The following is a 26,173-nucleotide window of genomic DNA, read 5'->3' on the forward strand; positions in this document are numbered from 1 at the left end:
AGCTGAAGGATAATATTGAGGTATAATTTTAACATTTTGTTAATAGTCTTTAAAAAGGTAACTTGTTGATTAACTTTACTTTCCAAGTAACATTTAAATCAATAATATACATAATATATCCATATTTAAGTTCAATCAATTGTATGGTTCCCCAAAGAGAGTTGGGTTCATTACTTTTTTGTGCTTAACCAATGATTGTACAACGCTTTAAGCGAAATATAGTAAATGATTAATGCTTAAGAAAATCACTCTTAAGAAATATATAAATAACTCTTAATTGGAATTTTCTAAAGCGAAGATTCATGTTTAAGAGACAATTTTGAAGTAACATACTGGTTATGCTTAAAGAAAATTATTTATCTAAATATGTTATCTTATTATCACTTAAGCATAATATTACTTATGCTCAAATGACGCAATGAATTGATGTACTATTGAATGCTGTGAATTATGTTTTGCACCTTAAACAATTGTATTGTAAGTGATTGTTAGGTGAAAATGTAATAGGCATGGGAGTTCATCAAAATAAAAGGTGATGAATAATGGGGGTAGATTTGAGTCATAATATCATTGAGGATGTGTAGTATATAAGTTGATTAAAAAAAATATGATTGTTTAGACATGAGTGGTTCACTCTAATTTTAATGGTACAAGTACAAATAAATGATGCACAACAAATACCCATATATAGTTGTGCATACAAAAATATCAATCCACACATAAAGTATTCTTACAAATTACTCTTATTTTTCATTTCAATTACACATTGCTTCAACATGTTAATATCTTTTAGAAAGGACTAATAAACTACAAAGATTGCATGAGTATCTCAACTAAATAATTACATTTTAAAAATATTACATCCGACCTTATATATTGCAGACAACTAGGAATATTTTTTTTCTTAAATATAATTAACATAAAATTATTTTCAAATGCATTGATTATAATTTTTTCATACCATTAATTTATAATGAGACATCCAGTAGTCTCTAATGAAGGTGGATGCATTTATTAGGATAAAATATATATTGGATAAAATAATTTATTGAATTATTAATCATGTCATTAGATATAATCCCTACTTAAACTATTTAATTCGATTACTACATCTCTTAAATAAAAATTTAAATATAATATTATTAATTAAAATTAACCCATTAAACTATTTTGAATTAGTTTTAATGATTTAAACATTTTGTTATTTATATATATATATATATATATATATATATATATATATATATATATATATATATATATATATATATATATATATATATTAATGGATGGATTCCATTATTTTTATCAAATATAAATGAGATCAAAATATGCTAATGATCAATTAGGAGTTCTTCAATCTATCATAAGTGTATTCATCTAAAACCATTAGAAAAGACAAAATAAAAGAGAACACGAGTGACGATGACTAAGACAATTTTTCTGATATGTATTAAATATGAGACATTTTTAAAAGAATGTATATGCTTTGTATATATATTGACAATCACAAATTATATTGTAGGTATTGGTCTTTAAGGATGTTACAAATGGATGTACACCATGTTTGCACCCCCACAAAATACGCTTGTCTGTTTTTCCAACACGTTCTTATTTCTGCATGCATGCATACAGCCACCCTCTTTTTCTATCATTCTTTCTCTACCTTGAGAGAGAAAGAAACATCTAACAATAATACTCCCTCTGGATGCTCCAGAGGGATACTTTTCTTCCACCTGTTCCTCCATCTGTTCCTCCCACAACGAGACCTAGGATTCGCCTAGGCTCGCCATTGAAGTGAGTCTTTTTCTTTCTGTTTTTCCCTTCTCCAGATTAAATATTGTGCACTTTTATTTATCAAATGAATCTCATCATCATGGTTGCATGATTCATAGATAACTTTGTTTTTTTGTAAACATATGTGATCAAAGATTCAAGTTTTGTTGTGATTGAATGGAAAAACATTCACAATCCATTATTTAGATATCATTACCACGGCAAATGTTTGACTCACAATTTTCTGCAATATTAAGGATTGCGATGAATCCACAATCCTTTCCAACCATAATTTAAATATAAAAGTATTTGCAAAGAATTTAAGAGAAGATTGAGATATGTGTTCACTGTCAGGAATAACAATGATGTCTATCGATTTAACCCCAGTTGGATTTTATATATATATATATATATATATATATATATATGTTCTAACACTAAATTTAATTATTTAAATCTTTATGCGGCTGGTGTAGGAATTAATTGAAATATTTAACTGGGTTCTTTTATCCAAGTTGTCTCATACACATGGTCAACCAACAAAATTATGGAAGTCATTTATTTCCTAGTGCTTAAGAAAAGAAAAATGAATCTCCAAACTTTCATTTGTTTTCATCTCAAGATATTATTGTATTCTCAAATGTAACTAGGTCTGGAAGTTTGTGATTTGATGATCTAACTTTTCTTGTTTGCATCAGATATGGAACCTTTTGCAGGAGTCATTAAGGATTTCAAAGGAAGGGCTGCTGTCTACAGACATGATTGGACCAGTGCATTATCTTCTGGGATTAAGTATAATTCTTGTTTATCTTAGTCTTTTGGGGAAACAGTGTCATATTGATGAGACTTTTTCTCCCCCTTTTTACTTTTCACTGTTATCTGTGCTTACTTTTGATTTGTGATTCTTTGAGTAATATGTTAGGATATTGGCTCCAACTTTCTACATATTCTTCGCTTCAGCTCTTCCGGTTATTGCTTTTGGGGAGCAACTTAACAGGGATACAGGTAAAACTTTTCTTCAACAATTTGTAGTTACTTTCAGTGGCCAATGCTATGCTTTTTGTTCCATAACCAAGCATCCATATCATGTTTTTATAGGTGGAAGCTTAAGTACAGTTGAAACACTAGCATCAACTGCTATTTGTGGAATTATCCACTCAATTGTTGGTGGTCAGCCTATGTTGATTTTGGGAGTTGCTGAACCAACTGTTATAATGTACACTATTCTGTATCAGTTCTGCACAAAAAGTCCAGATCTTGGTGTTGAGATGTTTTTGCCTTGGGCTGGATGGTATGTCTCTATCTATGATGCATAAATATATTCTAAATACATGTATAAGATATACATGTAAATATGTACATAAATTCTTATCAATAATATCCTTACTAGAAATCACTATATATGAATAAAAGAAAAACTTGTCATCATACTGAATAATATCATTAATGTTTCTATTGTTATACAACATGCTTTATGATCCATATGTAGGTATATTATGTATATATATCAGTAAAGTATTAAAAGTTATCATTATTTATGTGAAACAAATCAAGTAATCGGTACTTGGTAGTTATCTATGTTTGACATTTTGGTTTTACCATGTTCTTAACTTTTGAAATATAGTTGTTTGAACTGTAGTATTTCTACATCTACGTTGTATGTTCAATTGTGTTTCAGGGTTTGTGTGTGGACAGCTATGTTGCTGATTTTGCTTGCAACTTTCAATGCCTGCACAATTATCTCGAGGTTCACAAGACTTGCAGAGGAATTATTTGGCATGTTAATCACTGTCCTTTTCTTCCAAGAGGCTATAAGGGTACATTGCTGACCCTTGGAAGAAAAATAAAATGTTAATTCTGCACTTCAAGATCTAACCAAAAAATCATGTGATCCTCAGGGAATCATGGGTGAATTCGATACACCCGTATCAGAAAATCCTTCTGCAGAGGAACATAAATTCCAATGGCGGTATATAAACGGACTACTTGCAGTCATTTTCTCTTTTGGAATACTTCTCACTGCCATGCTCAGCAGAAGAGCAAGAACATGGAGATATGGAACAGGCAAGTGCCTCCAAGTATCTGCATTTATACTGGTAGATATTGTTAAGATATCATTAAATATTCTTAGTTACAGATGTGTTAGTTTTAAATGTAACGGGTTTAGACTTATCTCTCAGTATTTTTCTATATATAAATGCATAGCCCTATGTGCTCAACCCAGGATTCATCCATATGAGGCCATGCTCAAAGTTTTAAACTTTTCATGCTTGGGGATAGTTGGAAGAACTTTATCGTAAGAATCTCTATAGAAGAAAAGAAAGTGAAAAAAGGGTTATTCCTGAAGTTAAAATTAGTTGTTTATATGAAGTAACCTATGCTTAAAGTAAATTTAGTGTTTGAAGTGCTTCTCTTGTTTTTCTTTTCCAGAAGTGTTTGTGGAGAAACTCTTCCAAACATGCTAATGATTTATAAGTATATTTTTTCACTTTTTTAATCTTCTTTGTGGCATTCAATGCAGGGTGGATGAGAGCTATTGTTGCAGATTATGGGATTCCATTGATGGTTATGCTTTGGACTGGACTATCCTATACTGTACCCGACAAAGTTCCATCTGCTGTTCCTAGAAGGCTGGTTTGTCCACTTCCCTGGGAACCTGCTTCTCTCTATCACTGGACAGTAATAATGGTATCATTACCCATATTATGTACTTTTTCTTATCTTCGAGTGAAACAGAACTAGTCCTTTTTTCATGGCTAGAATTAGTTTTAGTCCTTACATTTTAAAAATGGTCTCTATCCCCATACTAATACTTCATACCAAATCCCTCACCTTAAAAAAATGTACAAGGATCAGAATTGTCAGTTTTAAAATGCAGGGACAGAAACTAATTTTGACCATTTTTTAAGGGACATAAAACAATATTTTACCCTTTTTTTTTAATCTTCTTATGAAACAGAATGAGTCCCTTTGATGGTGTAGGATGCTTAACAAAAAATACTGTTTTCTTCTTACTTTTGTTGATTTTATCATGATCTTGGATAAAGGTTGTTAAACATTGTATACTATAATTAGTAATTTTCTGTCAGACAAGTTCTAAAAACATCTAATATGGTTGATGGCAAAGTGCAGGATATGGGAAAGGTACCCGTGCTTTACATCTTTGCAGCATTTATTCCAGCTGTGATGGTAGCAGGTTTATACTTCTTTGATCATAGTGTAGCTTCTAAGATGGCTCAACAGAAGGAATACAATCTTCAAAAGCCAAGTGCTTATCACTATGATATGTTCCTTCTTGGTATACTGGTATACCATTTTCTGCAAAACCTTGCTACCTAAAACATTACTTTGTGTAAACTCCATTAATCAGTTCTCTGACATATCTATATCCTTTTCATGTGTAGACTCTGATTTGTGGTTTACTTGGTCTTCCTCCATCAAATGGAGTCCTTCCTCAGTCCCCCATGCATACAAAGAGTTTGGCAGTTCTAAGGAGGCAGGTAAGTATCATCTTTGTTTTCCATCAAGACCCTTGAGCCTAAAACACTAACTACAATATATTCTTATATTATTACTGTATGATTTTGTAGATGGTCCGAAAAAAGGTGGTAAAAAGTGCCAAGGATTGCATTAAGCAACAAGGAACCAACAATGAATTATTTGGAAAGATGCAAGCTGTACTTGTAGAAATGGATTCTAAACCAAGTGTTAAGTATTGCTGACTTGATACTATTTATATGTGCCTATTTGTTCAAATCCAACAGCAGTTTGATAGACATTTTGGATTTGGTCCAGACTCAAGACTTGAAGAATTTGAAGGAGGCTGTAATGCAATCTTCTGATAATAATGGAGAAACTCGTACATTTGATCCTGAGAAACACATCGATGCCTACATACCTGAACGTGTTAATGAGCAAAGAATTAGTAACTTATTGCAGTCTCTCCTGGTTGGTCTATCAATTTTTGCCATTTCTGTCATCAAAATGATACCTACTTCAGTTCTGTGGGGATATTTTGCATACATGGCTATTGATAGTCTACCAGGGAATCAATTCTGGGAAAGAATACTGCTTCTCTTCATCTCACCAAGCCGGCGCACCAAGTAAGTATCCCTACAAGTTTCAAGAGAAATTCTATGTTATCCTAGGAAATTTAAAGATTTTGGTACTGTTATTAAGGCACTCTCTCCCTCTCTATCTCTCTTGGTGTTCTCAAACTCATTCAACTACTGGTCCAGTACCAAAAACCTTATATTTCTAAGGATAACTGAACCACTCAACTCAACTTTTAGTCTATAAATAATGGTTTTGAAATTGATATATTGCTTCATGGTTTTCAATACTTTCTCTATCTTGTTGAGTTTCTAAGTATGAAATTTAAGTCTTACATTGAGTAAAAATGAAAAAGTTGAACATCATCATATAAGGTAAAAGACCGATAAATTTATTGTTTTAAGATTTTGGACTGAAAGTAACGTTAATAATTCCTTATAAGGATTGGATTCTGATCCTATTGATGTTGTAGATAATCTAGCATTGGTGTTCAGAATGTACTTAGGCTTTTCACAAGGCTGCATATATAGTGTAGTAGGTCTTTCATTTTTCCCTAGGTGTCCAATCAGTGTTATTTTCATATAGTACAAAAAGCTAATTACATTTTCTATTTTGTCATTGCTCTAATGTGAGTACTTTTTGGCAGAATTTTGGAAGGTCCTCATGCCTCGTTTGTGGAATCAGTGCCATTCAAGACCGTAGCCATGTTCACAGTCTTGCAGTGTGTGTACTTTTTAATATGTTATGGAGTGCAATTGATACCTATAGGAGGAATACTTTTCCCATTACCTTTCTTCCTTCTCATACCCATAAGAGAGCACTTGCTTCCCTACATATTCAAGCCTATTGATCTTCAAGAACTAGATGCTGCTGAGTATGAGGAAATTCTTGGAGTTCCAAATTCGGTATGTCATGTGCTCAACAATGTAGTTATATGTTTGTACACAATAATTTCAAATCCAAACCTTTTAACAATCTTCAAACTGTTTGATCAGATGAAAGATCCAAGTCTGGATGACAACAACGCCGAGATATTGGATCAGATGACAACTTACAGAGGAGAATTAAAGCATAGAACTGTAAGCCAAAGGAGAAACACAATCTTCAATGAAGAGAATCAACTGATAGATATTTATCTATAAGGTATCCATGATAACATGCTGATAAGAGTAAAAAAACTGACCTTTTATTTTTCACAAATGATGAAAATTGAGTTTAAAAGATACAAGTTTGTATTGTTCAAACTCATTTTTGTTGAGTTTTGTAGGACCTATTAAATGTGACTATAAATATGTCTGATACAACCATACCTATATCACCAAAACTAAAACTTAGCTTGTAATCAAATGACTCTGTAAAAATGTCATCCACATTTTTTTCATCTGACTATTCAAATCTGATAAACAGTGTACATTTATAGTTTTCATTTCCCAAGAGAGTTCTGACTGATTACATAACCCTTTACCCTTTAAAGGTTTGAATAAATATATGCAGATATAGTGTTTGTTTTATTGCTTGTCTTTGAATGATGAGTTATGGAATGGTGTTGGACAGGTTGGGCAGCTTGAAAAATGATGAATCTCTTTCCATTGGCATGCAGAAATGGGTTTGGTATGACTATGATCATGAATGGAATATTCAAGATAACTGTGAAGTCAGCAAAAGCTGAAGCATGCAATGTATGGAAACATAATCAGAAGAAAAAGGAAATGCAAATTGGAAAGAAAAAAATTTGGACTTCGACTCAATACTGTTACAAGGAAACTACATATAATTAGCTTGTTTTGTTCAAGGATCATTTATCCTTCATTAATAGGCTACAAAGTTCTGAAAAGAATAGATTTAGCACTTGTGTTCAAGTGAAAATATAGATAATGTCTTATATATGTATGTGATGTATGTGTTCATTGGACACTTCCAGGATTTTGTAAGTATTCTTTGACCCAGTGGTGTAGACATTGTAATGCTGCATGTTGATTTTGTAGCAAAGATTTTGACAAAAAATTATATAATATTAGTATTTGCGAGACCTAAAAGGTTTAGATTTTTTTTATGATGCAGTTTTACATCTTAGTTAAGCTATAGAAAAATTGGAATTTGCTGATTGAAGTAATGGATCGTCATAAAAAAGATGAATATTCACACATAATAACTGATAATAATTTCTACAGTATTTGTTTCTTTATGTTGTCATAGGTAATAAATGATGTGTAAAAGATATTAAATAAAAAAAAAACATGTTTTCACAAATAATCTTTTTCTTGATTCCAAATCAGATTATGAATGCACGAATTTATGCTGATTGAGCTTCATTAGTTTAGTTTGAGTTTTCTGATAGGTAGGTAGTTTTGAATTATTTATAAAAATATATAAATTAAACCAAACCATCTTGATTTAATTTAGGGTGTTGGATTTACTTTATTTCAAATATATATGATAAGAAAAACAACATATAAAGATATAAAATTTATAATTTATTTTCATAAAAAATTTTAAGTTAAGGCTAATGTCACTATCTTTTATATATAAGTGTCTTAATGATTCATGTCTCAAATCTTCCAATGATATAAATGATTGTATGAAAAAAAAGAGAGGTTAATTTTTAGCAGAATTCACAATCTTGTTAATAAGTTTGTATTTTTTTTTTTAATTTTAGTTCTTGAATTCGTAATCATTCATAATTTTATTTTCTAAATTTTAATCTCTTAATTTTTTTGTTTATTCGTACCTATGTTTAGTTTTAAATTTTAACAATGTATTAAATGATTATCAAATTACTTTAATGACAAATTTCTGCAGCTACTATAGTATTTTAAATATAAAAAAATTGATAAGGATCTATCATGCATTTTTCTCCTAATTTCACTATGGCATGTCCAAATTAGCAAAACAATTATGGACAGCTAATTAAAAATTAAAGGTAAGAAAATTTATGAAAGAATTACAAATAATTAAATATTAAGGAACTAAAATTAAAATATAATTAAGAGTCAAAGTTGTAAATGTATACAATATAAGAACCAGAAATTATGATTGTAATTATAATTAAAATATGTGAGGACACGCCTCCTCTTTGGATTGAGTCCTAAAATTTAAAGTTTAAATTATGTGAAAAGCGTGAAAAAATTATGATGCATTTTAGAAGATAAAATGCATCTACAATTTTTTATTAGAGATCTATCAAGCATTACAAAGCTCTTTTAGTCACTGAAAGATTCTCTTATAAATGTGGTTAAGATTATGAAAAGACCTTTTTCCGATTGTTAAAATGACTACTACTCATACTCTTTTTATTGTTGCTACTATTTGTCAATTAATTTTTTTTCATATGAAAATGTGTTAAATAGTTATATCATAGAAAAGGTCTACATGATACCTCTTCCTAGTGTTTCTCATAATCAAGAATAATTTTGAAGACTAAATATATCTAATAAATTCAAGAGTAATATGATTGATCCTTTTAGGGGTTCTCTACTTATACATAAAAATTGATATTTAAGAATTTTAGTTCAATTAACCTTTTCAAGAGATTTTTGTTTATCTTCTTTAGTGTATCATCTTCGTATGCTAAATTGAATTTTAATGTTTTTAGAAAGAAATCAATAGTTTAAAATGACAACTGTGATTAATATTTTGATATAAGAAAATTATTATTTAGAAGAACTTGTTATTTTATTTTATTTATATACTATATGTATAACAAAATATGAAAAAAATACCAAATATTTATAATATTTCAATTTTGATTTTCTAAATCTGAATAATAATTAAATATATTTTTATGTTTATAGGAAAAGTATTTCTAAAATTGAAGGATTTCCTAAAATTAATTTAAATAAAAAATTTATTGATTAATTATTTTCAAGTTATAGTTAATGACAATTGAATGTTAGAGAACAAGTCTCACAACTTTTTTTAATTAAAATAGACAATACCTTTCATTTTATTCTCACTAAAATAATGTTTTCCCCATAATTTCTTTAAATAAAGAGAAAAAAATAAAATAAATAAAATACTGAATAAATTGCTATTAATTTTTACAAATTACTTTTGTAATTCTTCTATAGTAGTAAAATGAAAAAAACAAAACATAAATTTTTTTTATAATACAAACATGTGTAGAAAAAAAAATTATAATTTATAAAAGCATAGTATTAGAAATCACTTGTCAACTAAAAATAAAGATAAAATAAAGTGTATAAATAGATGCAATCTTATGATTTTACAATATTAAGTTAAACTTAAAGTTAATTTTTTAACATAATTTCATAATTATGTTAGAATCCATCTTAACAAAATTTGTTATTTAAAAAGTCTATTGTTCCATTTACTATTAAACTACTACAAAATATCTATACTCTATCCTAAATATATATATATATATATATATATATATATATATATATATATATATATATATATATATATATATTAATTAGTATGAGTAAGATGTGTTAAAAGTGTTAAAAATTGTACACGAGAATTTCACAGGTCAATTTAAAAAATTAAGCTAAAAATTAAGGTTCACTTGTAAAAAGCTTATCATATTTTATCCTCTTCAAAGTATTGTACATTTTATTACACTTCTACTATATTTCATATATTGTTTAAATTAAAATATATAATAATTAATACTTTAATGTATATAATCTATAAAAAATGTAAATTGACATAAGAAGTTATTAGCGATTTCTCAAAATTGGATAACACCTGATCAAGATTGAATATTAAAACTTTTGAATAAAAATGAGTTAAACTTATCTTCCGATGTTCATCTGTATTCCCTAAAGTCTGTGTATTCTTTTTTACTTAAAAAAGACATAAAATCGATAGATACATGTTTATATTAAAAAGATCTACAAAATATTATATATATATATATATATATATATATATATATATATATATAGTGTGTGTACTTATTAATTAATGGATACAACCAATAATTCAATGACTTAATGTGAGTTAGTGACTCAAACTAGTTTTAAAATGTTATATATATATCCATACCTATTTGTATATATATTACTTGTAGGTTTTTTTTTTCTCAAGAAGAATAAACTAAGATTTTTTTTTTATTGGCAAAATTTTGTTAATTTACAATTGACCAAGAACATAGACATGACATAGGGGTACGATAGTGTAAAATCTATATACTTATATAGGAATTCACATTTTGGTATGTCTGAATGTTGAATCCTATGCAAGAACAAGATGATCACCATCTCTTATAACATCTATGTCATCGATTTGAGCTCCTTCTGTGGTCAATATTTTGGTCGGAGAACAACCAAACTTTTTAGCACCAATATGTAGTATTTCTTCAATAGAATCTGGCAAAAACAGAAGCTTCTTGGCACCTTCACCTTTCTCTGGACAACTAAGTGTTACTCTCATTGTCACTTCCTCTTTAATAGTTTGAATCATTTGAGATGATTTTGGTGAATCTTTTGTTGCTGAAAACAAAATTATAACTGAAATTCAGTATTCTCATTCAACCTAAACTTTAAACTATAAATATAAACAATGAAATTAATTTATGTTTAAGAAGATTTTAGGTGACTTTGTTTGTATATTTTTAGATGAAATGTAAAATTAGGGTTTAGTATTCTTACTAATAATAATTTTTTACATTTTTTTCTTTTTAAAATAACTTTTGTCTCTTTACTTGTATGTTAGTTTTTTTTTCACCTTAATTTAAAGATTATTTATATTATTGAAGATGATTAGAAATAAAATCCAAATTATAATATATACTGATCTAGTAAGAATGAGTTAAATTTAAATTTAATTCATAAAGCGATTAAATAAACACTAGCAATATCTAAATTTGTAGCAAATACAAATGTTACGTTTACCCAAATTTGTAGGAGATGAAATTCTAGTAATTGAAAATTGTTAAACTAATTTATTATACTATGTACGCTACACTTATTTGTTAAAGTAGTTTATAAATACAAAATGATAGAAATACACATACTAATTTTAATTTTTTGTTTATAAATAAATCGTTTTAATTATATATTTTACTTTTAATTAATGTATTTTTAATATTTCATATTCAATTTTATTCAATATGGTTTTAGTGTTTAAATTTGAAGAAAAAAAGTAGAATTCATTTTTATTTTAAATTTTGATATATTTAGCTCTTAAATTTTAAAAATAAATAGATATAATTTTTTTAATTTAATACTTTAGGTTAATATTTAAGCTGAAATATATCAAATGATTAAATAACTTAAACGTTTGCTTCAAACATAGTTTAACATGTCAAAATATATTAATCTAATTGGATCAAAATGATTATATTTATTTAATTTTAAAATTTGAATACCAAATTGTATTAAAATTTGAGACATTTGATTTTAGATTTTTTATTCAACCATTTAAAATTATGTGATGCATGTTTGAAGAAAATTGTTTAACTTTGACCTAAAAGTATTGTTTGAAGAAAAATATTTAACTTTGACCTAAAAATACTGTAATTCTTTAAAAATGATTGGTGCAACATTAATTTATTATAAAGTTGGGTTAATTATCCTAAGGTTTATTGAGTTAGAAAAAGTATGAGAAAGAATTTGAAAGATAAATGCATGTTTACCATAATTTGCAGATGACATGATTCCAAAAAAGGAATTGTGGAAAGGGCTGACCCTTCTTCTTTGATGTTTATCAAACCAGGTGAGTTCTTTATTAGGTGGTTTGTTGGGTTGGAGAATGACTGGTATTGTAGGTTCACTTTGACACCTACCAACAATGGATGAAATAGGAGGAAGAGTATTTGGTTTATTGTTGTGTCCAATTTTCTTAAAAATGTTTAGTATTTCCTCATGACATTGATGTTCTGCTAAGGATCTTGCAGTCAACCCAACATCATCTTGTCTATCAATGTCTGCTCCTAGTTCTATTAGGTACTTCACTATTTCAGTATTTCCCTCACACACTGCAGCATGGAGCAGTGTCGTCAATTTACTATCACATTCTGTCACTTCCCCTTTACGTTGAATAACTTCCTTCACAATTTCTAGGTTGTTTTTCTCAATAGCCAATCGTGCAAAATCAACCACATCATGAGATGTTATTTCTGCACCATTTTCTATAAGAATTCTCGTCACAGTTTCATGTCCACCCTTAATTGCTTCCCACAGTGGCGAATTTCCTTCTAGGTCTGCATAAATAAATGTAGTTAAACACTGCATCAACTAATAGCTCTGAAAAAAGTTGTGACTGATAAAAATAAAAGGTGTGTTTTTTTTTAGAGGAGAGACCTTTCGGAGATCCAACACTAACGTGTTGTAAATATAATTACATGAAGAATTATTCTTTGATACATCTAAATTTTTTATATTTATTTGATATTACTTTACTTACTTTTTACTCTCTTCTTTTTTGAAAAAATACAAAATTTTACACTTTTATGACTATTTTATCCTTATATCTTGTATCAAATGAATGTAAAAATGTGTCACAGTATCATTACTCTAAATATATATATATAAGTGACTAAGATATCATTCTCAATCCAAAATATTCAGATAATAAGTTTATAAATTCTTTTATTTATATATAATAGTTATCTTTCTTTTTTAAGTATGAGTTTCTCTATATTAAAATGTCTTAATGTATTTTTTTAAGAGGAAAGATATTAGAAAATTCAAAACCGATAAACTGTGAATAAGTTTATATAAAAGAGTATGATATTATTTTCGATCTAAAACCTTATAATAATGTGTTTATAGGTTATTCTAGTTATAGTTTTTTTCTAATTTATTGTGTAATTTTCAGATTATTTGAATCTTAACAATATAATCATTTAGCTGTGTAGCATAAAGTAATTAATGTCATGTGCTAAGGAAAGTGAGAAGTATTATCATCTGATGATTTATAATAAGGAAAAACTAACTTTACATTCTTTAGCAGTCCAAAGATGAATGCTTATGTGACTTTTGCTTTTCTTCTTTTAGCATTCATGTGTTAGAAGTTGTTGACAAATAACATTGATCAGCTAGAACTTTTTCGTTTTAGTATATAGTGATTGAGTTTGAGAAAAAGTGTGTACCTTTGATGTTGGGATTTGCTCCATGTTCCACAAGCACAAGTACACAGTGGTCATTTCCTTTGCAAGCTGCAATATGCTGTTACATGTGAAAGCAAAGTTGTAAGAGTCCAATATAGTAGTAGGTTTAAACATATGTGTATGTGTTCATATTAGAGGAAATCATATTTTCTAACCAATGCTGTCTTTCCATTCTTGTCCGGTTCGTTTGGATCTGAACCCTTCTTTAACAATTGATTCAACATAATATCATCACCTCTACTAGCTGCAAACAATAAACTAATTGGCAAATCCATTTTTCCCCTAGCCAACATTCCTTCTGCTTCTGCCAAAATTTCTTCCATAATTGGACCCCCAATTTCATGTAAATGCTGCACTAAGAAATTAAACATGTCAAAATAATATTCACAATCTCCTACATAGGAATCAAATATTTCTTGCCTCTTAAACATGATTTTGATTCTAATCACATTTATAAAATTTCAATTCAACAAAAACGAAATATGTTTATGTTTAAATCATGTAAATGATTAAAAAGAAAATTTTAAACCTAACTCAATTTTACAAAATCAATTTTTACAAATAACAAATTTTACTAAAATATATATATATATATATATATATATATATATTAGGATATAGATTTTAAATCTAATTTAATTTTACAAAACTAACTTGTGGAATTTACACATCTTTATGTATTATAAATGGATTTTACTTTATTATAAATAGGTTTTATTTTTAGTAGGTAAGACTTCCAACACAAACAAATTATACATTATATTGTAAAGTATCACATCAACAAAATATTTTCTTGAATTCTTTTCTAAATTTATATTCTCTTGTGATATTTTAAGATATATGTAAGGAAGCCTTAACAAAAGTATCACATCAACAAAATATTTTCTTGAATTCTTTTCTAAATTTATATTCTCTTGTGATATTTTAAGATATATGTAGGGAAGCCTTAACAAATAAATATGTCAAATGGCCAATTATTGAAATACAAGTGTATTCTTACTTAAAACTCACTATGATGTGCTAAAAATTTTAAAATATTAGATAATAAAGTTGGAATTTAATAGATTAACTCTGCCTCCACTGAAAACAGAAACATTTTAATAGTTTGATTTATATAGTCTATATTATTAAAATAAAACCAAAATGAATGTATGCACACCAAACATCATGAAATCATGAAATCATAAAACTAAAACCCTAAACACTAAAACTAAAGAATACTAAGTAGAAGTAAAAAGAAAAGTTTCATACTTGAAGAAAATTGTTTATGATCATTGTTCCATCTCCAACATTTGAACGAGTAAGATTTATAAATGTGGTTCGATTCAAACGTAAGATTTGGCTCAATCGCTTGGTTCGGACTGTGAACAATTGTGGCCTATAACACAAGACTCCTATTTCACCAACTACATCTCCTTGCCTTACTTCTCCAACAATCTGGTATAATCAGACACATGTTTTGTTAGTCATAGAATAATTGTTTTTTCGTGAAATCAATCTCATGACATCATATGAAAGAAAACAATCAAAATAAACAAACTTACCTGTTCTAGTCCATTATTTTGAATGATAAGATCCTGTTGTAATGAAAACATGAAAGTTAGCTTGTCATGTTTCTCTTTGAAATAAGTTATTAAATAGCTAATTGACATGCCAGAAATTACCTACATTAAAAGATTAATCATGTATTTTTTTTTTTGGAATAATCTCAATTGCAATTTTGATTTGTTAGATATGATATGATTGTAATCATATTTTTCTATTTTGTTTATCTTTTTTTTTTGTTTTACTCATATCATACAAAGTTTGGAAATCTTAAACAATGTTAAAACTTATTTGTCAAATTATATACATGTAGAAAAGATTTTTAAAGAAAATTATTATAAATGTCACTCAAAAAAGCTTCGGTGTGTGCATGAAAGTAAAAAAAAAGTAATACAATATCTTACAGCAGCTCCTGTAACGAATATATAAAATTCTGTTGGTGCTTCATTTTGCAAAATCACATCTTCCTTTGGAGGAAAATACTCAGCCTTCATCTCTGTGACCTTCAGACATACAAACATAGTAAAATAAAACAATTTATTTATTTAAAATAGAAAGAATAACTAGAATCAATATACAATTAATTATTCCAAAATCCTTTCATTTAACATTACTAGTCTCTCTTCCTACAAAACTTCTTAATCACTTATTATAAACTAAAAGTCACTTCTAAAAAGTATGTCTAACAAAGAAATTTACCATTTGAAAAAGTAGGTCATTTGAAACTCCATGAAATAAGTACACTTTGTCAATAAGTGAAAAGAATAAGTATTGTGCGATGCTTGACTGAATGGCTTTTGGAAGGGAATCAATAATCTCTTGTTGTTGTACTCCTTCTATATCAGCTCTATACCTCATAAGCAAATGAGCAAATATTTGTTCTTGCAAACGAGCAGGCAATTGATTCCTATGAGCAAAATTTGAGGCATATTGGACAGTATCTCTCTGTTATGACATGAAGAAACAAACACTTTCATAATATAATCATATTATATTCTTAAAAACCTTAAAAACCTTGACCTAACCTAATTCACGACCATCAATAATTTCTTAAGGATAATGTTTTGGGACTCCTTTAAAAAAAGAGTTTTGGGGTCCTTGTAGATTCAATGCAAACATGTCGTATTTAATAATTTGAAATGATGTGACAGTGTTTTAGTTGACTGTCAAACCATATTTAGTCATAGAAGCCATGCACATTTCTTAAAACCTTACTTATAAAGGTTAACTATAAACAAAGGAGGTGAATGATGAGATAAACTTACATATCTTTTAGTTTTTTCAGTCCAATGGACAACCATGTTGGTCATGTTGCCTATCAAGTACGAGGTGAGTCCAAGGTTGAAGAACATATAAAAAATGCAAAATATCATTTCTTTTGTATTTACAGGATGTAGATCACCATAGCCAACAGATGCAAGGGTGACTATGGACCAATATACAGCTACTACGTACTTTCCCCATATATCTTGGTTGATGGTTGTAGGAACAATCGAAAGCCATGTATCTTTTGGATCATCTCTCCCAGCAAGAAAATAGAAAAAACATGCTGCAGCATGCACTGAGAATAGAGTAACCTACAACGTTATAACATCTTAAGATAGGTTGTTTTGTCATGGTCTACAGCTTTACGAAGAAATCCATTGAGTATAAGTAGGTACTTACACATGTAAGCTTGCAACAACGCACCCAAAAGTAGCTATAATTTCTATCCTTTTCCAATCTAACAGATTAAGGTATAGTGTAAGTAAAACGAAGAATGTGAAATGCTTATTCTCTCATACATAAAAGAGGCTCTTCATAGGAAGTTATGGCATTACCTTGCAAACATGGCACTAACTCGATGGAGACGCCAAAGTCGGAGAATATTTAAGTAACTATAGGACTGAAGACTAGGTGGCAACATACTGCGAACAACTTCATATGGAATGCAAGCAATGACATCCAAAATCAACCAAGATTTAGCGTATCTCAAAGCAATGAGTTTGTGGTCATCAACTAATAGATAAGTAGACTTATCAAGGTAAGCAACGAAAAAGGTGAGTACAATGTCAATGGCAAAAAACCCATTTACAACATTGTCGATTACAGCTAAGGCACCCTTTGATTTTTCTAGAAAACCAAATTCAAATGGACATATCCAAGCCGTGTAGAAGACCAATATTAGCAGAAACTTGTTCCATAGCCTGCAAAAACCTAAGTTTCAAATTTCTCTCCCCTTTGAAGAAATCTACAAATGTTTGTAAAATGAATGAAACGGAGATGCAAAGATGGAAAATTTGACCTGTAATTACGATTGTATGGAAAGATGATATGACGACGAAGCTGTTGTCTCCGACTACCGTTGGTCAAAGCAGTGGCACCCAGAGAAGGAAGAAAAACACCTGTGAGACTGTATTGGCTACCATCTTCCCTTGCCTCGATTTCTCTCTCGCTTACATTATCTTCTTCATTTTCATCATCATGACCACACATTCCAAACATCTTTTTGGTCTTCCTTCTTCGGCTTGATGTCATCATTTCTTCTGTTCGATCGAAAAAAAGGAGAGACACAACAATGTGTCTCTTCCCTCTTCTCTTCTAATAATAATTTGCCTTCTTTTTCCCTTCCTCCTCCTCTTCTTCTTCTTGATTTTGTTGATTGGCGTACCTTAATAATGCCATTTTTTACTCTGTGGCATCAATCAATCATAAACTAGGGTAAAAGTTGTTGTTTTCAACAATGAATATATATAGAATATCCATGTGTCATCATATACATACATATATCTATATATTATTGGAAATACATATATTTTTTGTAAGGCATCATATGACATGTTTGCATGCTGGTTTCTTGGTTGTGTCACCATTTGGCAGTGCGTTCAACAGTAATATAGATTCATGCATGAGCCTAATTTTTCGTTAAAATCCGGATTCTTTGCAATACGTTAACATGCAACTCCACCTACCCAACACACACGAGCTATATATACGGAAATGAAAATAAACAGTCTTGATATCAGTTTCATATATGCTATGAAAAAAAAGGAGTTTGTGATAAAAGTTTATGTTTAAGTTAATTATTTTCTCTTTTACTATTTGTGAAATATTTTGAACGAATTCTTATTTTTTAAAAATGTAATTTAGTTATTGACATTTTAAATTTGTAATCATTAGTGTTTTATGTTTAATAATTTTTTCTTCAAATCTTTTTATTGTAATTTAGGTGAAGATACTAAAAGTTGTCATTGTAAGTAGAATGACAAATTTATGTGTAGATACCTAAAATTCTATTTTAAGTATAGAGATAAATTTTGGTTTGTTTTTCTCTGTTGCATACAACAATATATATATATATATATATATATGTAAAGTTTTTTTAAAATAGTAGATGATGACCTAATATCTACAGAAATGTTAGTCATTTAACAGTTAAAAAAAAGTTTCCTGGTGTTTAGATTTCAAAGTTGTTTTTTTTTTAATTGTAAGAATTGTGTCTGTATACCTTATGAACAAGAATAACAAAAGTTATTATATATGTAATGATATTTAAAGTGATGTATATGGGATATATTGAAAAGGGTTTTGTTATAATGTTAAATTTAAAAACAATTTATCAAATTTTATATTCAAATTTATTAATTAAAGATGCAAAAAAGGAGACTACCATCCTTTAATTTAGAAGTACAACAAATTTTTTCATAAAATCTAAATGTAAAGTAGAATATATAATTTTAAATTTGAATAAACTAAATTATAAATATTTATACTTATTTTAGAAAGTATGAATTTAAAGTTCACTAACACAATTCAAGTATTTATATTTATAGTTATAACATCAAAATTAGTTTCATTTACAAAATATGGGTTTGTACTTATTTTTTAATTTATTTTTATAGATTTAGGCCGAGTTTGAATTAAATTCAATTCAAATTATTTAGACTTAGATAAAAAAATATTAAATATTAAATGATAAAATTATAAAAGATATTATTTGGATTAAAAATGAATCAAGTTGGGAGTTTGTATGTCCGTAAATATTAAATTGTAAGTATTAAAAGATTAATTTTAGTTTGTTTTTCTTTGTTATAAAATATATATATTTTAAATTTTGCACCCAAAATTTTTCAAAATAACATATTTTAATACATTAATATGTTATTATTAAATTACGCATAAAAAGTAAATGAAAGAGATACTATAGTAAATATATATAACAAATCACATAAAATACTTTATATAATTTAGTCAAAATTTTAATATAATTCCAAAATAAATATAAATTATAATCTCAAGATATATAACATAATCATGATTTTGAAAAGTTAATGGACTTCTAAAAGTCGTAATAAATAATCATCCTAAAATATTAATATATTATGATGTTATAATCATAAAAATAAAATATTAATATATTATGATATTATTATCATAAAGATAAAGAATATACATAATAATTTATTAAAAATTTGAAATATAGAAACTAATTAAAATTTTATAAAACAGTATGATAAAACTATTATGTTTAAATATTTTAAACTAATATTAAAAATTATTTAATAAATATTTTATTTATCTTTTTAATTACAATACAAATATTTAAATGTTACTTTTTAACTTTTAATCACAATAAATATTCATTTTAAATATTTATTTATCTAAATATTATATAAAACAATTTTTAAATTTATAATCATACAATAATTTAACTATTATTATACATTATGTAAAAAAGTCTACATACAAAAATATTTTAATATGCATTATTATAATAATATAATTGTAACATGTCATTTTAACAACATACAACTATTAAAAGAGACATCACACATCAACGATTAAAAGAACAAAACAACATATTACTCAAGAAAATATGTACATAGTTATCTTATAAAGTAACTATAACATCCAATATACACGTACATACAAGGATCTTATAGTACTAAGGGTATTATTACATCGAATCAAAAACATAATACTATTTTACAAAACTCAATAAGATAGGAAATCTAATGGTTTAACTCTCAACTTCAACACCACTCCTATCCTGCACGATCAACTGAAACATTTTCATCTGCTCACACCATTAAGGTGATCATTACAAACAAGAAGGAACACACACAAACAAAAAGGAAATGATAAGTTAATGTACCAAAAAAAATCATAAATAATTTTGATAGAAGTGGGCATATAACATATATAAATCAATTAATCCTAAGACATAGAATCATTCACTCTTCACTATAGTATTGATATCAAACTCTTAGGGAACCTAAACTTGTATGGTGGAACAACTTATCTATCCAAGCTACTGTACAAGGTTAGCCTATAAACTATCTTAGGTCGAGGTAAAAGCTCTAGACTATGACCTTCTCCCTTCATCTTCTTCATCAAAAGGTTCCCAATTTGGTGACCATAAATCAATGTGTAGCTATGGAGCTCAATGTAGGCATCTACCAATGCTTGGGGGTGCTTTTGCCAACCAAGTGCTCATCTTCCTCTATCAAGGAGAATTTTATAATGTTACAAAGGCGAAGTTGAGTGCGACAAGGCCACCCCATCCCTTCAAAGGCAACTCAAAGTTCTTGGCATATGCTTCTTGAGATGAAGGTTTCTTTCTCTTCATTCCCTTTCCAACCCCAATAGTAGTCGAATGAAGGTCGACTGTAGGACTAGGCACAATGGTAACATAAGGCCTATTAATTGTCATTGTAAAACCCCAAAAAATGGTATTTTAGAAGTGATGGTAGTTTAGAAAATAGTGAGACTCAATTATTTTAATATTAAAGGGTTTATTTATAAATAGTTTTGTTATAAACGAGTTTCATTATTTCAGAACGTATCATCTCTCTAAAACCACTTTTCTAGAGTTCTCTAGCTTCTCTCTAAGAGTTCTGACTCTTGAGTTATCTCTTTGACGATCAGGAGGTATATAATTGATCATGGCAACGATGTCTACTTTTCTAGCCGATCAATTTCTGTCATAGAGCAAGTAAGTTTTGACTTTGTTTTCCTCTCTTGTTCCCAATATATTTTTGGAAGAAGCAAGTGTCGTTGCATGTGTAATCTTGCTTCTTCTACTCATTCTTGGTTAGTCTAAAGTTCTAAGGACTCTGTTCGCTCTTAATTTTGTGTTTCGTAGGTTCATCTAGAAATTCCTTGCGTTTCAAGCAATCGGTGAGACGTCGTTAGAGTTGTGTTGTTCTTTGTGAGGTAAGGGAAGCTAGAACTAGCTTAGATTATGTTTTACGTACGAAAATAGTATTTATGAGAATAATATGATGAATTGGATGCAATTGTGTTAGTAGTGTAGTATTTTCTATGTTTAAATAATGATAATTGGTTGTATGATGTGTATATAATTGTGATAGTGTAAAATTGATGTTATATGTTGTCTTGAATTTGTGTGATGAAGTTGTATTATTGTTTGAAACTGAATTCAAAGTGGTTATGATGAGAAATGGTTAAATTCTTGAGTTTTAAGCCTAAATAAGCGGGGTTTGCATGTGTGAGTTTGAGAATTTGGGGCTTACGTGAGTAAACTACTGTCTATGTGCTGTCATGAGGTAAATTAAGACTTGTTGGATGTATACTGTGATTGAAATCTGATGTGTAATTAAAAGTTAGTTCATAGTTAAACTTTTAAAGTGTTTCAGTATAAAAATGGGGTTTTAAGTGGGGAGATTTTGAAAAGTGAGTGTAAATTGTTTTGGGTAGTTAAAGGTCTGTTATTAGACTTATTAGAACTTATCTAGGTTGTTAAATGAGAAAAATCTAGTTTAGAATAGTTAGGGTCATCTTAGGGTGAGTTATTAGGTGTTTTTAGTTCAAATTGGGGTTTTGCAAGATGGAAACTTGAAATAGGTAAGCTGTGAGTAGCGTGTTATATGGTGTGTTTGAACTTGGTTATGCAGTTCGGAAATTGATATGGGAGTTAGGAAATGTAGAATTGAGTTTGGGTAGTTTAGAAAGGTGATTTTGGTTTCAAGGGGTCAATTTGAGTTAGAGTGATGTTTTTGGACGTTTCTCAATGTTTATAAGGTCCTAGGAACCATTCAAACTTGTGGGGGTAAGTGAGTGAAGTGATCCAAAAAGTGCAAAGTTCTACTGATATTGCTTGAGCACCCAAATAGGACGTTGAGCGCAAAAAAATAGAAGTTAGGGCGTTAAGCTCTAGCTTCTGGGCGTTGAGCGCCACCGTGCCAATTTTGATTTTTTTTTAGGTTTTAGAAATATCAAATTTGGGGTTTCGGGTATAAGTTTTGAACGTTCTTTAGGTCGTTTTGGAGGTTTTGAAACCTTCCGGAGCTGTTGGTGAGGGTTTCAAAGTTGTTTTCTTTACCTAGTGTGAGTATCATATTGCTATGAAGAAAATTGTGTTATTTTTTATGACAAGTAACAGGGTGTCTATTTCTTTAATGTATGATTAGTAGTCTCATGTATTGACATACTATGTGAATGTGAAGTGATCTCAATAGTTTCAAAGGTATGAAAGAGAGTTGCAAGGAGGAACTTCTTAGTGGTGGTTTCATGTATTATAAGTATGAATATGGGAAGCTCAGTCTTGGAGTTCATCCTAACATTCTAATGGTCATCCATTCTCAAGTAGAGAGGGGTGAAACATGTCATGAGAATAGTAGGAGGTTCTAGTCTAGGAGTTTTACCTTGGTCTAAGGCGAGTGATAACGGACTAACCTTGTGTAGTGGCTTGTGGTTAGCTAGTTGTTGCACCAAGGAATTCAAATTTTCATTGCAAAATAAAACTCTCATACTCAAGTCACATCAAATATGGAGGTTTAGTGTACCATATGCGACCGAGATCATCTAAGCCAACAAATAATGACATCATGTCGACAAAGACATTTTAGTCACAGTAACTTGATGATCCAAGAGGAAATCATATCTGTAGGAGCATCTTGGTCAGGGCGTAGCACATCATAACTTTAGTTGAAGGCACAAATGAGGATCAAACATAATTGATAATGAGATTAAGGCATAAGATGAATTAGCAAAATCCTAAACAACTTTAGAAAGGTAACTGCCTAAGTAACCTCCAACTAGATAAAAACTCACGAAACTATTATAAATAATATTGTTCACAAGGTAATTATTAGGTATTCACTCTAGCATTATTACTATCTTATTTACGTGTCTGACTTGAGCATCATATTGTCTTTATAGGCATCATCCACTTAAACGTTAGAGACATCTTACTTAATTCATCTGAGACTACTTGAAGACTTGAAGGATAACAACTTATATTGAAAAAAGAACTTTATAAGACATTTATCATGAATCTTTCAATAATATATCTCGACCATTTAAGAAAAAAAAGAGCATAAACTAAAGACTTAAAAGATAATTCATTTATAAAAATTAACCAACTCATGAGTTTAATAACTTAAGTGATAACTAAATCATATATACTTTTGATACTTATTTAAACAATCTCATTTATTAAACAATTTTGGTTTAAACCCTTTAGTTGTCCCTATTTATGTGTGGTTTTCTCATTTTGATCCCTTTCTTATTAAAATCCCCAATTGAGTCCTTAAAAGTGCTAATTTGAATCAATGGAGCCCCTACCATTAAATTTAGTTAACGGGGTTAAGTTTTTGTACAGGTAGGAGGTTGATGTGTCAATTTTTGAAACGTGACATGCTGATGTGAGAGTAAAGCTAGAGTTCATTGTCCCCTCCACCATCAACGCAAACCCTCACGCCACCGCAAGAAGAAGCCATCGCGAGACGAAGCTCCTCGCTTCATCTCCTTTATCATGAAACACTTCCTTGCAACCTGCAAAACCTGAAACACAGAAAGCCCCAAATCTCTTCGCACCAGAAACCCTAAATTGCGACTGAAACTCAGGGTTATTGTACGTGCAGATTTGGACGGTAATGTGGCACTATGGGAGGCTATGGTGGGACGACATGAGTCAGTGAGGAAGGTGTTGGCAGAAAATGGAGCTAACTTGCAATGTGGGGATGTGGGCCAGTTTGCATGTACCGCTGTTGAGCAGAACAGTTTGAAGTTGCTGAAGGAAATAAAGCGCTACGGAGGAGATATCACCCTTCCAAGCATCAACAGTGGGACCACAGCTTTGCACGTTGTAGTGTCGGAGGGGAACGTTGAAATTGTGAAATACCTTTTGGATCACGGGGCAAGCATTGACAAGCCGGACAAGCACGGCTGGACCGCCAAAGGTCTGGCAGATCAACAATCTCATACAGAAATAAAAGCCATTTTTTACTTCACTAGGGACCCTAAGGTTCAGTCTTTCGTTACCATTCCCGAGAAGCAGAGTGGGTTCAGGTTCCTTGGAAGGTTTACTAGCAAGGCAACCATGCCTTCACCCCTTGACGGCTCATTTCATGGAACAGGTGCCTCTTGGAGCCAGAGCCAGAACCGTCTAAGGCATAGGAGCAACAATTATCATTATTCACTCTTAGTGATGATGGCAGCAACACATAATGGGGAAAAGGACCTGTTTTTGCCTCTTCGTGACTGAAATGTTCACCTCCGGTACACTTAGACAGTAAGTTCCTTAGTTGTCACTACTATCCCGGCAGCTACATTATTTCTGTCTTTATGCATTCTAGATCTTGTATAGTGGGATCGTTTCTTCTTCTTTCTTACTTTCGGTTGTTTTAATTGTGAAATAGGTATAGGCTAAAGCACAAGAGAGTTAACATCAGAGCAGTGAAGCATTGGTGTAGACAGATCTTGAATGGACTTCTCTATCTTCATAGTCACGATCCGCTTGTGATCCATAGAGATCTAAAATGTGATAACATATTTGTCAATGTGATAACATCTTCGCTGACCTGCAACACACATGAGATGTAAATCACGAAACTTTTCCCTTCGCCCAAATCGTGAAATCACGAAACAGCTCCTCTTTGTAAAACTTGGAGTCGTGCCTCTTTTGCTTTCTACCTTGACCACTATCAAACCTGAAATTTGAAATAGCATCTCCACGATTCACAAAGCTATTTTCCCTATTTACAGAGAGTGCTGAGAATGGAGAAGAATATTGGGATTGAGAATGACGAGAAGATGTAAAAAGGAGAAGAAGATGGTCAAATGTCACGTTTCAACTCTAAACATGTCACATTTAAAGAAATTAACACGTCATCCTCCCACCTGTGTAAAAACTTAACTCCGTTAACTAAATTTAATAGCAGGGGCTTAATTGATTCAAATTAACACTTATAAGAACTCAATTGGGGATTTTCATAAGAAGAGGATCAAAATGGGAAAACCCTACATAAATAAGGACAATGGTTTAAACCAACAATTTTATATACATTTATTTTAATTTGCATTTATATATTGCGCAATTTTCTTGTTCCACATAATAATATCAGAATTCCAACATTTATATCTCCTAAAGTTTACGACTTAGCTAATTGATGAATAAAATGTGAGTGTAATTTTTTTTTAACTTTAAGAGCTACACGTAAATGAAAAATTAGTCATAATTTATTATTTTCAAAATTATGATATGTGACTGTAATTAAAAAAAAATTACAAGTGCGAAAAATACAATATTCTTTAAATTTTATTATACATTATAATGTGTAGGCAATAACATTTTCAATTTTAAATAGCCAAAAGATAGGTTTTCTTTTTCTCTTATATTAAATACTTTTATATATTTTGATAAATTGGCAATTGAAGGAATAAACGACACGTCGTTGGGTAAAAGTAATAGTCGTAGACGCAAAGAGCGGTGTGGTG

General features: G+C 29.5%; 2 protein-coding genes across 2 annotated transcripts; one reads left to right on the top strand and one right to left on the bottom strand.

The window, feature by feature from the left end:
* The first annotated feature begins 1,696 nt into the window (after nucleotides 1-1,696).
* On the top strand, nucleotides 1,697-7,807 carry LOC108319275 (probable boron transporter 7). Its single transcript, XM_052880779.1, has 14 exons — nucleotides 1,697-1,797; nucleotides 2,475-2,568; nucleotides 2,699-2,781; nucleotides 2,875-3,067; nucleotides 3,455-3,593; nucleotides 3,675-3,840; nucleotides 4,298-4,464; nucleotides 4,909-5,082; nucleotides 5,181-5,276; nucleotides 5,367-5,483; nucleotides 5,572-5,879; nucleotides 6,476-6,734; nucleotides 6,825-6,972; nucleotides 7,384-7,807. Exons 2-13 carry the CDS (start codon nucleotides 2,477-2,479, stop codon nucleotides 6,969-6,971), a joined length of 1,941 nt encoding a protein of 646 aa, XP_052736739.1. The 5' UTR covers nucleotides 1,697-1,797; nucleotides 2,475-2,476; the 3' UTR covers nucleotide 6,972; nucleotides 7,384-7,807.
* A 3,221-nt stretch (nucleotides 7,808-11,028) lies between these two features.
* On the bottom strand, nucleotides 11,029-17,968 carry LOC108319274 (potassium channel AKT1). The gene is made up of 12 exons (XM_017550347.1): nucleotides 17,736-17,968; nucleotides 17,272-17,637; nucleotides 17,117-17,174; nucleotides 16,717-17,028; nucleotides 16,151-16,396; nucleotides 15,856-15,954; nucleotides 15,451-15,483; nucleotides 15,158-15,343; nucleotides 14,062-14,256; nucleotides 13,889-13,964; nucleotides 12,431-12,997; nucleotides 11,029-11,285 (listed from the first exon to the last, which is right to left on the bottom strand). The coding sequence occupies exons 1-12, from the start codon at nucleotides 17,966-17,968 to the stop codon at nucleotides 11,029-11,031; spliced, it is 2,628 nt and encodes an 875-aa protein (XP_017405836.1).
* Between the last annotated feature and the right edge of the window lie 8,205 nt (nucleotides 17,969-26,173).

Source organism: Vigna angularis, chromosome 7, assembly GCF_016808095.1.
Source record: "Vigna angularis cultivar LongXiaoDou No.4 chromosome 7, ASM1680809v1, whole genome shotgun sequence".
In the NCBI taxonomy this organism is placed as follows: Eukaryota; Viridiplantae; Streptophyta; class Magnoliopsida; order Fabales; family Fabaceae; genus Vigna; species Vigna angularis.

What these genes read in the sequence shown, in the direction of transcription:
- LOC108319275 (XM_052880779.1), top strand. Translation starts at nt 2,477, where the DNA reads ATGGAACCTTTTGCAGGAGTCATTAAGGATTTCAAAGGAAGGGCTGCT. An exon ending in TCTTCCAAGAGGCTATAAGG is followed by an intron (nt 3,594 to 3,674) that starts GTACATTGCTGA and finishes TGTGATCCTCAG; the next exon opens with GGAATCATGGGTGAATTCGA. An exon ending in ATCACTGGACAGTAATAATG is followed by an intron (nt 4,465 to 4,908) that starts GTATCATTACCC and finishes GGCAAAGTGCAG; the next exon opens with GATATGGGAAAGGTACCCGT.
- LOC108319274 (XM_017550347.1), bottom strand. Translation starts at nt 17,968, where the DNA reads ATGACATCAAGCCGAAGAAGGAAGACCAAAAAGATGTTTGGAATGTGT. An exon ending in CCATACAATCGTAATTACAG is followed by an intron (nt 17,638 to 17,735) that starts GTCAAATTTTCC and finishes AGGTTTTTGCAG; the next exon opens with GCTATGGAACAAGTTTCTGC. An exon ending in CTGAAAAAACTAAAAGATAT is followed by an intron (nt 16,397 to 16,716) that starts GTAAGTTTATCT and finishes ATGTCATAACAG; the next exon opens with AGAGATACTGTCCAATATGC.